This window comes from Halyomorpha halys, unplaced genomic scaffold (assembly GCF_000696795.3).
Source record: "Halyomorpha halys isolate HHAL.00 unplaced genomic scaffold, Hhal_1.1 Scaffold2523.1, whole genome shotgun sequence".
Classification (NCBI taxonomy): domain Eukaryota; kingdom Metazoa; phylum Arthropoda; class Insecta; order Hemiptera; family Pentatomidae; genus Halyomorpha; species Halyomorpha halys.
In genome coordinates this window covers 86528-105666 of record NW_027112922.1, presented here as the reverse complement: position 1 = coordinate 105666, position 19139 = coordinate 86528, and the positions used below count along the sequence as shown (strand labels likewise).

The following is a 19139-nucleotide window of genomic DNA, read 5'->3' as shown; positions in this document are numbered from 1 at the left end:
CAAATGTACTATCTATCTAGCTTTGGTTATAAATATTTTCAACTAAAATGACACGAGGTTTCTATTACAGTAATATTTACTGATTTTCCTTTATCAAAACCATTTATTTTATTCAAAATAACTTTCTATAGTCATTAATCATAAAGAAACAGTAAATTAATTCATAACTAATAAATTCATTTTTAACATATATTTGTAAACAATGGGTATTTTTTAAATGATTGATTAAATAAAAACTCTTAAATTTTATCGTTATTTTCAATAATAGGATTTTTTACATTTCACTTGCATTTTAGTTTTACTTAACAAAATTTTATATAAATATAGACATGTTCATGTTGGCATTTGTCTTTGAAAGGCTGTGTGGTTCTTCTTCGACCATCTTGGCTTGGCTTGGCTTCGGTTGGTATTTCATATAGTGTTGTTCTTTCACATTGGCTGTAAAAGAGATTTTCTTTCAGAAATTTTTGCGTATAGTAAGTCAGTTGTGTTTCATTCGAAGTAATATTCAACTTATTGATTCGTTAATGATATAAATCAATAAACACGCCTTTTCTGTAGTTCATATTAGAATAAATGTTTTTATTTTTTCAGAATAATGTCTCGTTATAGAGATTCAAACCCTGAGTGTAAAATCTATATAGGAGATTTAGGTAATAATTGTAACCTATTTTCTGGTGTGTGAGTTGTTAGTTTATGGATTAATATTAATTATTATTTTCAGGGAGTGCTGCTAATAAACAAGATTTAGAAGATGCATTTTCTTACTATGGTCCCATAAGAAGTGTATGGATTGCTCGCAATCCACCTGGGTTTGCTTTTGTTGAGTTCGAAGATCCCAGAGATGCTGAAGATGCAGTTAGAGGATTAGATGGAAGGTTTGTAGTAATTATCTTTTCTCTAATACTTTTGTTTTTAGAATTATTGTGTATGACTTCTTAATTGCATTATTCAGAATATAAATATCATTGTTATATTGGTTGTTTTTGAATATTGTAATTTTGTAGGAATGTTTGTGGTCGAAGAGTGAGAGTTGAAATGTCAAATGGTGCCAGACGTAGAGGCTCTGTTAGGAGAGGAAGACCATTTCATCCTGAGGACAAATGCTATGAATGTGGTGAGCGAGGACATTATGCCAGGGATTGTTCTAGATACAATAAGAGATCAAGGCGCAGGTATGTTTCAATTTAATAATTAATTTTTTTATTTATTATGTTCATTATGTGGTGAATGTTTCAATTTATGTCTTTTAATTTGTTTCCTATTAATACATGATGTGAAATTTAGTTCTTTTCTTTTTTTGTTTATATGTTTTAATTATTTGTTTTATTTATATTTTTCAAGACCTTTCTCATAATATTATTTTCAGTTCTTTTGTCAGTATTGTGGTAAGTTTTAAATTTTATAACACATTCAACATTATTAATGTCAACTTTTCTTCTTATTTGAGGAAACCATTGTGATATTTTAATTATTGATTGTTTTGTTAGTCATATTGTAATGGTTATTGTTAATTGTTCAGGGACCTATTTTTGACCCGAAACACACACTAAATGGTTATCTAGTATTTAAAAATAATACTACAGTAACTCTACACAAGTGTTACTCCAGTTTGCAGATAGATGTGTACTCACTGATAGACAATGTTCTATTGTGTTTTAATGTACACTATTATTATTACAACTCTAACTAAGGATTAAACTTTCTTTTTAGTTGAGGTTTGGCCTAAATTCCTTTTGGTGTGAGGTTATTTTACTAACAACACTGTTTGAAGGGCCAACTAGTGAGGTTAGTTAGAATACTTCATTGTGTTAAAGTGGTTACATGCCAGCCAGTTGACAGTTGTTAACAAGTTTCAATTTATTTCGTTGCTTTAAATGTTTGGCTAGTCATGTTTTTATGTGATGAGAATATGAGTTTAGGATTTATGAAGGTTTTACATTTTGTACATGACCTCTACTGGTCAGAATTTTGCTAAAAATGTTCGTCATATAGTTAGGAATTCAAAGTGTATGGATGTATTTTCTTCAATATAGTTGAATTAAGGTCCAATATTTTTATTACATTATTACAGTTTAGGGTTGTTGAAGCCTTAGGCTTATAGGTGAACTGTTCAGCCCAAGTCTCAAGATGAAGTAACCTCATAAGTACTAATTGCCTTAAGAAGTCTAACATAGTATCTATTTTATTTTTTACTTCAAGAATATCCTTTAACTTGTTTGTTTCCTACATTTATTTGGGATCTTATAATTAAAGATTAACCGAAGAGGTTGTAGCGAATGTGATTTAGGTTAGTTCACATCTGTTTTAAAGACGAACTTATTCCTATCTATATTACGAAATAACCATTTTAGTGTGTTGCAGGTCAGTAAAAAGTGTATTAAATGACTTTTTTTTCAGTGATTTTAGATTAGTATGTAATATCTCAGTTAAACATTGATTGTTTGAGAATGATAATCAAGGGATACATCTTGTCCAAGTTGGAAACTTCAAGCATTATGCCATGTCTATTCAGTTGTGTGAATGCTATTTTTATTATTTATTTATTCTTTTTTTTAATGGTATTCATGACAAATTTACGTGACTTAGTGAAGTAGTACTTTAGTGATGAGGTTACTTAAAAATTGCTAACAAATAAAGCACCTTTTAAGTATTGGTATTTAATTTCAGTTTTAGATGTGCAGTATGGAGTACCTTAACCTTAACACATTCTCAGTGGTCCAGTTATTCTATTTTCATTACTTCACCCTGTTAAGAAATTGAACTTGATGTTTTAAATTAAAATAGCAGTATTGTTGCCATAATTTTTTGCTTTATTTTGTCGGTTAAAGTTTCATAATATATTTATGATCATTACAGCCTAGCTCATTTTCTATTTATTTTTTTTCTGTTATTTAACTGCTTTGAGAAGAAATTCTGGGAAATACAAAGCAGATCTACTTACACTTATCGGGAAATTGATTTGCATTGTTTTTCTGTAGAACTCAGTGTAAGGTGATTCATATCTACCAAACTGACAGATAACTAAGTACTGTTATAATACTAAATTACCAAATTTTGTTAACACAACACAATGATTCCAAATTGCACTGTTGAAGTTACTTTTCTGATTACTTATTTTTGCGTTATGATCTCCTCTTGTGGGATTGTGACATGTACTTGATTAAGATAATTTATAATTTCCTAAAACCTGGCACTGATTAATAAACTTATTACAACTGTCAACAGACCTAGGGGTGAAGGTATTATTAACCCAACCATTTCTAATTCCGAAACCATAATTTTAATAATTCATAATGGTGTACTTACTTCTCAGACCTGTTTACTTAAATTTAAAAACCTGATGAAAAGACTAGTTTTGGGAATGACTTGACTACTTAGCTTAAGATTTAATTTAAGTTTAATGATAACCTGAAAGAACCCCAGTTTAAGTTACTAATTTGAAGATATACTAAATTTTAATGTAGTTATGAAATAAGAACTCTTTTATAAAGCCTTCACCGAATTATGCAATATGTATCCAATTTATCCATTCCCAGAACATGTTGCTCAATTCCAAGGTGGAATAACGTGTGGTGTGATCTGTATGCAAACAGCATAAGTAACTCTCTTGATAATGCATGTAGATCTGCTATATATTTCACTGATTTTTTTTTTTTACTCCATGATAATCTCTCATCAAAACTGTTAATTAAATGAAAAAATTGTAAATGGACTTGAGTGGTTTGGGATTCTCTGCCTCAATTTTCCCAATTAAAAATTGCTTGGTGCCCTACTAAGAATGTTAGTAAATTGATACTTTTGAAAATAAATTAAATCATTACAATTAGGATGTTGGTGAATCTTCAAAATATGATTAATGTTTGTTTAATTATTTTAAAGTATTGATAAATATCTTTTATTCTTTTAAAACTTCTAAAGTCCAAAGATTGTTAGGACATTTTCTTTCAGATCACTGTTTTGCATTTGGTATTCTGGACTGCTGGCCTGTTTCCTGACTTTGATATTTATGTTTACCTAAATGACTCCTTTTTCTCCAGATAATTAGTTAACGTAGCTTTAGTTAAATAGTTGCATAGCTGTCAACTTGTGCTTTGTTAAGTGATAACCCAAACTCGAAGGGTGTTCTTGTCAGTGAAGGCCAAAATAATAGATAACTTTGTTTACCACCTTAGATGATAATAGGACATATTTATTTATGCCATTCTAAAATATTACTTCCACAATTTCCTAACATTAACAATGCTCCCTAAGTTTTCATCAAAACTAATACTTAATTATAGAACTTAAAAAAAATGAAATGACCTAAAAGCAGATGATTAGTTGGATCAAAAATGATGACATAATCTTGGATAATAAAATAAATAAGTTCATGTTAGTTTATAATGCATCAAAATTAATTGAACAACATTCCAAACCTGGTGGTTGGTATTGTTGAGTTGAACGGTGACTTCATAAGCTTATATCTGGTATTTTTCTGACGATAGATATTCGTAATGAGGTAATTTTTTCCTAACAGACAAAATTTGTTTTATTGATACCAGTATAGTTAAAATTGTAATGCTGATTAAATTAACATACAGTTAATGTTCTAAAGGTCTTAACTTATGATTTGATAAGTCATTGATGATGATTAGGATGAGATTCTGAAGAAGTCTTTCTTAATAAGTTTATTTTTGATCATTTAAAATTAGATTTACTCATTTATCTGATCTTGGCAAATTGACAGGTTTAAATTTACTTAATTCACTTACCTAGGTGGTGCATATATGGAATTTCTTTTACGATACTGGTCATTTCTGCAACATGAAATTGTTGCTGCATGTGGTTAAAATAAATATATGTCATATGTATAAAATAAATGATTTTTTATTAGTTCTTCAATGTGAAGTATGGAATACACTAAAAATGGTATTCCTTAACTTAAATACTGGATCACTGATTATGTTTTTGTTATTTATTAGAAATTATTGATGAATCACAATGGTTTTGTTTATTTAAAAGAAATGTTTATTTTTAAAAAAGATTATTTGGGTTTTTGTTTGTTTTTTGAGAAGAGGAGAAGAAGCTAAAAAAAACATCTGGGTTTTATAGGGGAGCTGGCTAATTGGAGAGAAATGATTGCACGCTTGCGCGCCCTCACATGCACACACACTCAGAGTCAGTCAGACGCAAAAGATCCGGTCGTCCCCTCTCTCACGCGTGTCAGTGTGTGCGCTTCTCTCTGTTACTCGATAGAAAGCCAATAAGCCCAACGACGCACCTGACACAAGAGAACTTCTCTCTCTTCTAGCTCTCACTCCTTCTGCTACTCAGAGCCTCCTCTCCGTGTGTTGTCTTCTTCTTCTTCTTCTTCTCAGAAGTCTTCGGTTAGAAAATGAGAACAGAACTCCCACAGCGACAATTGCTTTTTTTTTTTTACTTCACCTTTTTCCATGCTTACTCTGTATAAATGAAAATATACATTATTTTTGCCACTGTTTGATTAAAGATTAATTAAAATTCTAGTTGTAGAAAACTAATGGCTTTTTTAAGAAAAATTAGTCTCGTGAATTTGAAGGTTTATTTTTTAGAATTATCATTGATAACAAAGTGTGTTACAAATTTCTTATCAGTTACTGAACCATAATGATTTTACGTTTCTAACATGGCTTACTTAGTAATGTTAACTTAAATGTTTTATATATGCATATAAATTATGTAGATATATGATTTAATTGATTACCACGAGGAAATATTTAAACTAGAGATCTTATTATCTTCAGTTTCACTCTGAATTCATTTTCGTGTTTTTTAAAGTTTATTTCATTGTAAATTCTAGTTTAAAAAAATCTAAAAACTATAACAATTTTAATTACACTTAAAATTGAGCAATCAAGGTAATAGATTTATTTTTTCTTGTCGATTAGTCAGTAATTACCAGTCATTGATGGAACTACGAAACTGATCTTAGGTATAAGTAAAAAGAAATGATTCAATTTTCATAGGTGTTTATTTGTTTTTTATTTATATCAAAATTGATAAGTTGGTTTATTTGAAAAAAAAATAATAGGTTTTTTTTTTATTCATTAAGATTTCTTCTTCGCTTCGATGAGAGATATTTTGAATTCATAATAAATGATGAAATATATTAGCCTTATTAAATGTTTCCACACGAGTTAGCATGGAGGGTGGGGTAAAAAGGAAAAAAAGAAAGAATGACTACCACACGAGAGGTGAATAATGTGACTTCGTAGTTTTCTTGACATGAATAGCTCTCTTCCTCTGTTATACACAATAATGATGTGAGTTTTATTTTTTATTGACCAATAATTACCAACTGTTAGAAATCAAATCAACTACAAAATAATGATATTCTTCATTATCTTATCCCCATTTAGTTTTATTTGATTAGATTTAACTTACACTTCTTATTCTTTTATTGTGTTGGTGAAGGATATCTCATGTCATAAATTTACAAGCTAGGTATCGTTTCTCATGTTTATATCGTTATATTGTTATGCATATGCTTTGCAATTTTTTATATTATCTCTTTCGGTAAAACAAAATTCTTCTCTTTTATTAACTATCATTGTTTGGCTTTTTTTTTTTTTTTTTTTTAAGCAATCCCCTTTTTTAACCCTTTCACCATAAATCTTTGTTGATTTGTTATTAAATCTATAACCTACAGAAACCCCCTCCCCTCCCCAACGTAATTGTAGAGATGAAAACAAAATTAATCTCTCATTCATTTACCAATGGGAGCATTTTTAGGTAGGCATTGTTTTTGTTTTGATTATTTGTAGTGTTTTATCTTTGAAATATTGTAGCAGATGACAGAAAGGTTTTTCTTTTTTAAATTTATTATTATTTTTATGTTCATGTAATTTTAGCAAATGTATTGATTATTTTTTGAAAGATAATTGATTTGATTATCTGCAAAAAAAAGTTTTTATCCTTATCAATTTACTTGTATTCTCTTCTACTATGTACTGTTGACATTTTGGAAACTTGATATTCTTCCTGTTCTATTAATAAATGTTATGTTTGGGGATAATGGGCATTATGACCTTGGTACACCTCTATTTTTAAAAATTGCTCATCTGATTAGGTCAAAATTTGGAGGAAGGTACACCATTCTTACCACATCTTTTTTTTTTTTTTTACTACCCCATGCCTGATCTTTTCTGATATTAAAGAGGTGGAGAGGTTATTTAAAGGTAACCTACCTATTCTAATCATGGTGGGAAGTTCAAGTTTCCATTTTGTAGGACCGCTTTGAAATAAAAGTCAGCTCCCGCAGGCAGGATTCAAACCATTCTCACTGTAGTTCCGAGGTTACTAATAAGGACACCTTGGCTACAAACGACCCTAATTACTTGTACTGTCCACAATAGAGAAAGTTAAGTAATAATATGTAAAATAAAAAATAAAGAACTTTTTCCTCCATTTCTAAAGTAATGGGGTTCCCTCATCTTAAAATACTAAAACCAGTTTTTTAATGAAACTTTGGGTGGCGTATAATCTGTATAGTGGTTTGTTTGAAGTTATCAGTAGGAAGGGAGTAATTTGGCAGAACTTTGTTCATGTTAGGGCATACATCTTCCTTGGCACACCAGTATTTTTAAAAATGGCTCATCCGATATGGTCAAAATTTGGAGGAAGGTACACCATTCTAGCTTAACGATATGCATAAATATGATTTCCTTAACTTTTACAAATGTAAAAATGGATAGTCCAATTTGGCCTGATTTATTATTACTTATAATATTATTACAATCCTAAATATAGGGCCTATATAAATAGGGCCTCCTACACCACAGCCAACCAATCTATACGGTCTCTTCCTTTCAACATTCAAAAGCTTCAAAATTCCTCTACATCGTTCAGCCATCTGATCTCAGGACGTTCTCTTATCCGTTTACCATCTGGTTTGCCATAAACCATCTTTTTTGGGCATCCTTTCATAGGGAATCCTCTCAACGTGTCCTGACCATCTTATTCTTGCTTTTTTTACTATAGGCGCGATGCTGAATGTCCCATTTATAATTTTTTGGTCTAATGATTTACCTAATTTAAATATACAGAAAAGATACCTAATTAATATATGTATAATTTCCTGATATAAAGATTTAAAAAAAAAAAATTAAATAAGAAAAAAGGGTAGAAATAGAGAAGATACTATACTGGCTCATGTATTTGGCAAATTTATTTTCATTAAATTGGAGAACATTGTTCTAATGTTTTGTTGAAAAAAAATTTGTAACATTCTCTCTTTACTGCTAGGTCACATTTTCAAAATTCTCAGGAGGTTTTGACAATGCAATGATATTTATCAATAAGTTTGGTATGAATAAATATTGGTGAAGATATAAGTTTTGATTCTCTGAGTCCTTATTATATTTTGAACTAAAGATGGCAGCTATGAATCTGACAACAGTCCTGTTGCAATATCAAGCATGCTTGTTGTTTGTCATTGAATATCTTTTTCAAGGCATTGACTTAATTCTGTATCATACATGTGCCAGTTATATATATTCTTTTTGCTACTTGCTTTAGTGTCTAGGAATCACTTTTTTTTTTTATTATGTAATTCTGTTTCTGTCATCTGTTATAAATTGAAGTAAATGGCATTGAAGCCTTCCGCAGCGAAGTGGAGAGTAATTTATTGATCAGTCAATTATTCAAGTGAAAGAGGACGATACAGTTCATTTAATTAATATCTTTCAGTAAATTGTTTATTTTGATTCCTTCTGGCAGGTCTTACAGTAGGAGCAGGTCTCGCTCTAGGTCACGTGACCGTAGGACCAGGTCAAGGACACATTCACGATCAAGGTCCAGGGATAGGAGGTCTCGATCCAGGTCAAACTCCAGGTCAAGAAGCAGGTACGTTTATAGATCCTCATAAACATTTTCTTACCGATTTTACAATATTATATTGGGATATTGTGCCTGGGACTTATAAAGCTCAAGATCCATGTACAAGCTTATGTTATATCATTCTGATTTAATTTTAATCAGTTAAGCTTAACTGGAAAAGAGGTGTTAATATTTGTCTGTCAAATTCATGTAACCAATCAGTATAATGTTTTAGAAAGAAAAATCAAATTTCTTTAATTAACCGAAAGTAATTTTTATGATATTTAAGGTTGTCAGGATGAAAACAATACTTAACCATTTATTTATTGCAAACACTTTTTTTTTTTTTTTTTACCTCAACCCTTCAAATTCACATAGTCAGTCATCTATGTATAATATTTTTGTTATATTTGAGATTTTAGGCCTTAAATTTGTGTTGTGAACAAAAATTGTCTAAAAGAAATTTTATATTCAATATAAGCTTCTCTCAATTTCCAACAATTTTATAATTTTTCTTGGACATGTTTTTATTTAGATGCATTGATATCATGTGATTTAATGTAAATCTTTTTTTTTTATTTTATTATTATTATTATTATTTTTTAAACCTGACAATGAATCAAATATTTTAAATTTAAATGGATTTCTTATATTATTTTTAATTTGGAAAAGATATCTTACAAATGTGTATCTAGTTGTGTGAATTTGATAAATTGTTAAAACAGGTTCTCAACTATATTTTAGGTTTTTTATTTGAAAATAATTTTTCAGTCCAAGCGCTCATCCTAAAATTGTTTTATTCTCCTTTTTTACAGAACACCAACTTTCCCTTTTGTTGTTTTAGAAATGCATGAAACTAAGTTCATATATTAAATAAAAATAAAAATTAGGTTGGATGTATTCTCTTATTAATCCAATATTTCATGGATTGTTGTGGTACAATTATTTTTTTTTTATGGTCTTTTACAGTATAAATGAATATCTAGGTAGTTGAAAATAAAAACATAGATAATGAGCTGAATCTAATTAAAATTATGCCTTTAACTACAAATTGAAATAAAAAACTTTTATTTGTCTTTGTATAAACATTCAATAAAGAAGGTTACAGTAAAATATGTCCTAACCTTTCTCCAACAGACCATTTTTAATAGTCCAACTGTGTAATTCTTAGAATTTTTATTTCCTTGCAACAGGCACACCTGAGCTAATTTTTTATTAAGAAGGGATTAATTCACATCACCCCTCTAATGGACTCTTTCAGAATGTTGAAAATTACTAAAACCATAGTTAATGATTTTTTGTTATGATTTTAGATCATTACATGTGAAATTTCCCATTTTTATTATTTCAGAAATTCAAAATGGGATTGGGGGACTTTTTTAAAATTTATTATGTTCATATTTATAGATTGTAATGAGCTGTTATTAATCCTCTTATTCTTGATAATATTTACTATCATTCCAATTGATTATACATTGTTTATTATGCCATCAAATATAATCATGAAAACACACAATTTTATTTACTAGTTATACTTGGACAGTACAGGGACAGTTACCCAAGCTGCAAGAAACATGTGTTATGTCATTTGCAGAAGAGTTGTAATGAACGAACCATTTGCTCTGGTGGTTATAAAAATATTTGACTTGTGATATTGATTTGGAAACTAACTCAGAGAAATACCTTCACCAGCAATTGACGACGATAAACTTAGGCTTACTGCAGAATAAAACCCATACCGAACATTTAAAGGATGTGCAGCACAACTGAATACATGTGTATCAGCAGTTTCTCGACACTCAAAGACCATTTGTTAAGTAAAAAAGGTAGATCTATGAGTACCTCCTGAACTTGATGAGTGGCACTAGCTGAAATGTTGTGAGAAATGCGTTTTACTGCTTACAAAAAAAAAAAAAAATAATAATAAATAAGCCTTCTAAGGATACTCACATGTAATGAAAAATGGATTGTATATGACAACAGGCCTTGGCCAAGTCAGCGGTTAAATATCAACAAAAGACCAGGACAAATTCCAAAACCAAATTAGCATCCAAAAAAGTTATTTGTTTCAGTCCGGTGGGCAATGCCCGGAATAATTAAGTTTCCTCTTTACCCACAAATGAAACCATCACATCCAGACCATACTGCAGTCATATTGACATAATGCATCAAAAACTTATTAAAAAAACAACCTGAATTGGTTAATCAGAAGAGACCTATACCCATACACGAAAATGCCTGATCTCATGTTTCATGAACGACAGTGAAGAAACTAAATGAGCTGTGAAGTCCATCCACAGCTGACCTTATTCGCCAGACTTTTCTTCAAAAGATTTCCATCTTTTCGGAAATTCGCACAACTTCCTTAAAGGTAAACTTTTTGAAAATGATTCTCAGGTTGAAAACGCATTTCCTGACTTCACTTTTTCTCAAAACCCTGAATTTTTCTTTTCTGGAATTGAAAAGTATATAACACGGTTAGGAAAATGTATAGAAAATTAGTGTAAATTTTTTTGATTTAAAAAAATATTTTACTGAATAACCTTTCTTGTCAAAACTGACATTGCAAATGATATGACCCTATGATTTTCATACATTTAAATATGTACGTACATACCTTGAAGTTATTTATTTTTATTATTTTACCATCACATCAAAGAATTTCTTTGTAGTAAGTTTTCCCATCTAATACGTAATTTATTATGAAGAGCTAAATTGAAAACATGCTTTTGAATAGAACTATCATATTTTCCATGAAATTTTAACGTTTTATTCTCCACACCATTTTTCTCGAAATTCTCTTTTTCAGTTTTTTAAATCTGTTTATACTTAACTTATTGAGTTCTAAAAATGTTATTTTCATAAATGGAACATGAAATAGCATTCTTTCAAAACATTAATTAGAATAAGCTTCATTCTAAATCAGTAAACTTGTTTTGATACCTGCACGTGCATATCCAGTTTTTAATAAGCACTTTTTGAAATGTGAATATATTTTCTTGTACGATAAAAAAATTCTTTTTTTCATTTCTGGTTGGCTCTACTGACTTAGTAGATCCTTCGACTGTGCCAGCCTGTCCATCTTGGGCTAATGCTATCCAGTTCACTGCATGCAACTCTTCTGTATCTTTTTTAATTCTATCAATCCATCTGTTTTTTTGTCTCCAGAAAATGTGGAGATGTCTTACCAACTATAGTGGGTTTCATTGTTGGGTAAGAGGCATTCTCATAGATTGTTTCGAGTCACTGGCTCCACCTATTTTCACCTCCTTGCCTTTATCATGAGACATTGATTGACCAGTCTCAGCAAACTGTTCTCTGCTAGTTATTCTCTTGTATGTATTAAGGATCTGATCTCAAATCAATCTGGTTACTTGTGTTTATAAATTATATATATATCCTCTCAACAGATATGGCTGTCGGAGCTGTGAGTATCTTTTGGAGAGAGGTTTTGCTGTTGTACCACTTTTATTGATATATTTTGAACCAAGGTGTCCTGAAAGATTTTATGTAGGTCCATTCCTCTGATTAATTTCTTACTTGTACATCAGAATAATCTCTGTGTTCTCTGATGAATGGTAGTAAAGTTAGTTATTTCTTTATTTGGCATGAAAACTTATTCTGTAGATGATCAATAGGATTTTATACTTTTTTGTTTCTCCTATGCCACAGGAAGTGGGCTATTATGCTATTTTCCCTCTCGCAGTCCAATAAAGTCAAGTTTACTTTTGCTCTTAGTTGGTCTGCATCCTGCTGAAGATCTTCTAGACCAATACATGTTAAAAGATGGTCACCATCCATGTCTCCCATCTTACATAAAGGACATTTAAGGGAATCTACAATGCCAATTCGATGGAGATGTTTTTGGAGCATATCATGTCCTGTTACAAGGTGAAAACAAGCCACTCTCCCAGCTCTGCTAAGATTGCCGGGGATTCGTTTATCCTTATGCAGTAGGCTCTTTGTTTCCTTCCGCTTGCACTTGGTGTCTAGCACTTGTTCTGTCCTCACAATAAGAGCTTATCATTGATTTTACTGTTCTGTAGGAAAGTGGTAAAACAGGCTGGTTCTCTGCACAACCGAGCTTAGCTTGCCAACTCTGTATAATACTGGCCGTTATTAAAATAAATATTTAGCCAGATTAATGTTTATATGTAAACTGCAACACTTTGTATAAAGTAATTTATTATTACTATATGAGTATTTAGGAAGTCCATAAATGCTACTGAAGTCTATATTTTTATTAATTATATCATCCTCAATAATTTGTTTATTTTATATATACAGTTATACTTATTGCACAAATTAATGAAAGTTATTACCTTTTTTTTTCAGGGGCTCATTTGACAGAAATGGTAATTAATGATAAAGAAGTGGACTAATTTTATTGTTCTATGACTTTGAATTTTGACTGCTTTGTACTTTAAGTTACTTTACCCTCTAGATGATAGAAATTTTTAAGACAATTTATTTAATGAACTTGTAGTGTGCATTTGTGACTTCTTCATGAAAGACTTGACTATAGTTTTCACCTAATGATAAATGTTGTACTAAATTAGTTTGAAATCAATTACTTTAATCAATCCGACCCATTTTATTACATTTTCCCATAGAAATATTTAACCAATTTATATTGTATCTAAAAGAATAACTTTGTATTAGTTTAAAGTAGGAGATGATTCAGTTTGTGTTTCTTGTAGATTTAATTTTGTGGAATGTGTATATTTATGCTTTAGGTACTGTTTTTTTTTGTGTAAAAATTGAAGAAAAATAATGTGAATTTATGTATAATTTCTTAATTCATTTGAACTATGAATCTTTTTTTTTACTAATAAAGTTCAATATACCTCCTTATGTTACCTTTGTCTTTTATCCTTTATATATCTTTGATGTTATTTCATTAGATTATTAATGTGCTGTATATTTATCCAATAGATTTGGAGTATGATAAAAGGTTTAAATATTTATAGGTCAGTCAGATGTCTGATGAATGTAAATTAATTAGAAACTGTTATTTAAGGGTTAGTGGTTCAACATTAGAGGAAGAAAAACTGTTTTTATAAGTTCTTGTTTAAAAATGTATCGCTAAGCACTATATTTCTTTGTAAATACAGGAATTAAACTTATTGTGAACCTATTAGAACAGCCCTTAAATTAACTGTGAAATTAACTGAAATTTATTGTGATAAATTGCTGTTAAAGCCACCTCAAATCGACTGTCTTTTTGTTGGAAGGCTTTCAAAAGAACCATTAACTAGCTGGTTCGGATTAAATATTTATTTGGTAAATTTAAACATTTGAAAACTAAAATAAACAAAATATGACTAACAATAATACAAGTAAAAATAAAAAGGCCTCTCAGATAAAAATAAAATTAGATAAATAAATTAAGAAAACAAAAGAGACAAATTTACAAAAAAAAAATATAAATATATATAAAATAAATACTAGTCGACGTAAGGTTGATCCACTTCGATAGGTCAGAGGAAGAGTGCTGCCGAGATGTGTAGGTCACAACTCTTGTAGCTCAATACACCGCTGCAATGGTCTAAGGTTGTTGTAGTGGCTCATTGATAGTCCAAATACCCAAAAGTCTAGATGACCACACTGACACTTATTAAAGGCAGACAGGGTCTAGTCATTTTAATGTATTAGGCGAGCCGACTAGTTAACAACAATTTATATTCAAGTCGAAACACAGATGAGGTCTGGTTTCGGACTGTAATGTCTATTAACTTACTCAAAATGTCAATAATTAATAGCAAAATGAACGCAGACAGCTGGTTACACACGATCAGGTCACTAATTATCTGGAACTCATATTAAAGTCAAAACACAGAAGTGATCTGGTTCCGAACTGTAATGATGGTTAACTCATTTAAAATGTCCAAACTATTAAATTATAAGGGCAGACAGGGCTGCTTAGACGCTACCAGGGCCACTAATTAGCCAGAACTGATATTAAAGACAAAAAACAAAGGTCTGTTTTTGGATTGTAATGTTAACTACAACACTCAAAAAATGTCTAATAAAATAACATCAACCAAATGCAGAAAGGGCTGCTTAGACGCTATCATGACCACTAATTAGACGGAACTGCCATAAAAAACTAAGATGGTCGGCTTGGTAGGTGATGCCTTAGCAACAATTATCAGCCCCTAGTAACTGTCTCAATTACTCATCATAACACAAATATAATTACATTTTTTTCTTTTTCAAATAACTAAATTAAATACTACTCACTCACTGTTGGGCGCTACAGTCCTTGTAGGACCTGGGCCTTTGTCATTACTCTTTCCCATGCCTCGTGGTCTCCATCGAGACTCCTCCAATTATCAACTCCCATTCCTCTCAGATCATCCAGCCATTGACGCCTGGGTGTGGTCCTTTTCCTTTTTCCTCCTGGTGCACCATTTAGCCTCCTTTTAGGTAGCCTATTATGCTATATGGATATCAGGCTCTCCATTCAATTCCTTTATTTCGTCATTGCTTCTGATTCCCCACCTGTGCTCCTCTTTAACGGCTCCAAAGATCTTTCTTAGGACTCTTCTCTCCCAAACCAGTAGAGCTCTTCTATTTTCCTTGGTTAGAGTCCACGTCTCACTACCGTACATTACCACTGGCCGTACATTATTGTTTTATACAACAAAAGCTTTGCTTTCCTGGAAAGACTCTTGTATCGGAGAGCTTTTTGCATGGCATAGAAACATCTAGTTCCTGCTACCATTCTGCCCTTAATTTATACTTTTAAATTATTGTTCTCCGTTACAACTCCTCCCAGTTACTTGAAAGTACTGCAGCTGTGAAACATGTTTCCCCCACCTCCACAATATCTCTTCTCTTCCCGGTCTGTCTAGAGGTTTTCTTATATTTAGCCTTTTCACTATTTATAATAAGTCCTAAATCCTGCGCTGCTCTCTTGAATTCTTCCACAGCACCGGCTAGTGCTGTTTTGGTTCTCCCTGTGATGACTACATCATCCGCATAAGCCATGCACTGTGTGAGCCTATTGTCAATGGTGCCACCCGGGTTTGTCCTTATTTTTCTAATGGCAACTTTTAGTGCGAGGTTGAACAGTACTGGTATAATGGGTCTCCTTGTCTTAAGCCACTTAAGTACTAATAAAACTCAAATACTATTTACAAGGTAATTATACATTATGGCGTTAACAGTTGCAATAAATTACCATCAAACATTAATTAATGGGTTTTTCATACATTTTTAATTCGTACAGTACTCATTTCTTTAGATTTATCAATAGATTAAAGGAATTATCTGGTGAGCTCCTGATGAGACTGTAAAAATTATTGAATTGAAAATTCTTCCATGGGTTCTCCCTCTTAATCTGGTACAGCTTAATTTACTTTTTTTGTTGCAGAATTCTTTTTTAGACCAAAAAAGCCTGTTGCACTCTTGACAAAGTAAAAACAATCATGGTACAGTTATGCTTTTAGTAGTTAAAATAATTAAAAAAAAGAAAAAAATTTGAGACATAAATAAAATCCTTTGTTCCATTGCAGGCTCCTTCCGAAACAGTATTATGGTTGCATGGCTGAGTCCGTTTATGTGTGATACATTGCAGTCATTTGCCTTTTAACTTAATACATAACCTTTTCTTAACTTTGCTTCAATTTAGTAGATCTATGAAGAAACCATATACTTTATCTCGAGCCTTGCATTATATGATAAAATGCTTTATTCGCTTAAAATTTGTGATTAATACTAAAAATTAATATACTAAATTTATATTCATTAATTCAGCAGATGTAATCAAGTTAATTAATTACATTAATTTATTGTATTATATTACTAACAGATGTAGCATAGAAAAGGAGATAGTGGTGTTGCTGTTTTATAAAAACTTATCTATTTCGAAATAGCAAAATCTTGGTGAATATTATTTGCTGTGACAACCCAGGCATGTGCTTGCTGAACTCAGTTGGAGAACCCCTGCTCTGGTATTCAATAAAGGTGCTTTTATTTCAATTTTTAATTACAATACTTCCTAGTTTCTTTCCATTTAAATCCTTAAGTTTTTTATTATCTCATATTGATCTTGTAGTAAGTTATTTTAACTCATTTTGTCATAACAAAAATCTTTCATTATGTGTGCTACCTCTCAAATAACAGTTCTTTTATTATGATTCATCGAGCTTACCATTTGCATTTTCGACTGACTCACAATGAACTCCTCCATATCGCAAAACGATCCTATTATGGGATTCATTTTTAAGTCTAAAGAAGAAAATGTCGAATGGTACAATCCGACATAATTTTTTTTTAAGTATTTGGAAAATGTTTCTTCTAAAAATTAAAAATTTCAATAATGGAAGGCCATTTTTATATGTTGTTTGATACTTTGTGAATCTAGGATCTTTCTTTACTGACCTTTTATTGATATTTATTACTTGTCAAGTTTTGAGGTATTTACTTATCGTTCACAAAGATTAATTTAAAATTAAGTATTTATTCAAAGAAAAAATGATAAAAATTGAAAATATTAAAAAAATAAAAAATGAATTAAAAATCAAACAATGCTGTATGTAAATAATGAAATTAACACACTGATCATTGGGAGGGAAGTAAAAAATATACATGATACAAAGAAATACCGAACTACATGTAAAATTAACAAAATAAAAAAAGTTATATCTAAAGCTTTATAATTCAAAGGAGAGTAAGTAGTAAAATAATAAAAAATGATGAACAGAAGTAAATAGCACAAAATCATATTAAAGTTTATGCCTTATTGCTATATTTATTTAACTTTATTCCTTATTTGTTCATTAATAAATTTTATTCACAATCTTCTGGTTGTTATCTTTTTTTTTGTTTTCAGCCCTGAAATTTAGGACGAAACATGAGCACAAATAAAATAAGATTTATTTGTACGAAGATAGTCTGGGTGGTCAATAAAGGTACCAAAATAGTAGAAAAACTATTTATTTCTACTACTTTGGTACCTTTAATGACCACCGCCTGGACTATCTTCCTACAATCTACTTCATACGGTCAACTATCTTCCTACAATCTACTTCATACGGTCAACTATCTTCCTACAATCTACTTCATACGGTCAACTATCTTCTTCCAATTTAAATAAGTTTTATTTATTTGTGTTTTCTATTACCGTCTGCACTACTGACCATCTTTTCCATACAAGAAAAAATTATAAGATTTACAGAAGGATGGCAGGATCAACTATCAAAAAACCTAAAAAAAATTTTAGATATGGAGTAGTGGGATGATGTGCTTGTATCTATAGTGGCTATGGTTTTACCCTACCTACTGTTAAACGGTTTCAGAACAAAAAAAAAAAAGGATAGAATATGTATTATGCCCCTGTCAATATATTTAAATCAGTATTACAGAAATATTTGATATTATATAAATATTATTATAAAAAGTCCTTTTACTTTACCAAGAACGGTGGCAGTGGCATGCTTCAGGTTGGCCACTGGACATGACTATTTGTGGCACCACCTGAAGAGAATAGGAGTGGCTGAGTCTTCAGACTACGGCCTGTGTGGAGATGGTGAGATAACAGGTCATCTCATATCTACATGTGCGGTAATGGCGGACTTAATTACAGACAGGAGTTACGTGAACAAACCTAAAGTATACTGGGCTGTCCAAAACAAAATGGCAGAAAGGCCTCCTTTGGTGTAGGGGAAAAAAATATTGATATACCAAAAAAACTTTCGACTAAGATCCATTTCTGGTCCCCATTTGATTGAACCTCATTAGACTAACAGTGGTTGATCCTTAACAATGGCTTGGATAAAACAATTATTCAGTAAAAATTAAAAGAATTAACTCTTGCTTATTTTAGTATAGGTTGCTGTAGACAAAAAATGATGATTTTTCATACTAAGGAAGAAAAACTTAAACAATATTAATTTTTAGCACTTTTTAATAATATTTCCGAAGTCACCAAGTTGAAATTTGTGATCAGTAGCCTAAAAAAACAAAAATGAGCAAATTTTCAGAACTGCTCCAAAACTTTACAATCAGCTGAATGTTCTATAATTGATTTTTATTCAATTTCATATTTTTTTAAACAGCTGAACTAATGACTTAACAAATTAAGTTACCCAGATGCTCTTATACAAATTTTATTTCACATATTTGATGACTATAAGTGCATTTTGGGATGTTTTCAATAAAAATAAAATGCAACATTGCAGATGAAACTCCAGATTACAATTGTAGGCTCATTTTCAATGAAGTTATCAATGTCGATTACTTACCTTCAATAATTGACTGGTTGGAATATAGATTTTTTCTATTTCCTGGCTTTC

General features: G+C 30.6%; 1 protein-coding gene across 1 annotated transcript; it reads left to right on the top strand.

Moving 5' to 3' along the window:
• The first annotated feature begins 337 nt into the window (after positions 1-337).
• On the top strand, positions 338-13438 carry LOC106691593 (serine/arginine-rich splicing factor 7). Its single transcript, XM_014437415.3, has 6 exons — positions 338-476; positions 595-653; positions 725-878; positions 1008-1175; positions 8740-8865; positions 13174-13438. Exons 2-6 carry the CDS (start codon positions 599-601, stop codon positions 13199-13201), a joined length of 531 nt encoding a protein of 176 aa, XP_014292901.1. The 5' UTR covers positions 338-476; positions 595-598; the 3' UTR covers positions 13202-13438.
• The last annotated feature ends 5701 nt before the right edge of the window (positions 13439-19139 follow it).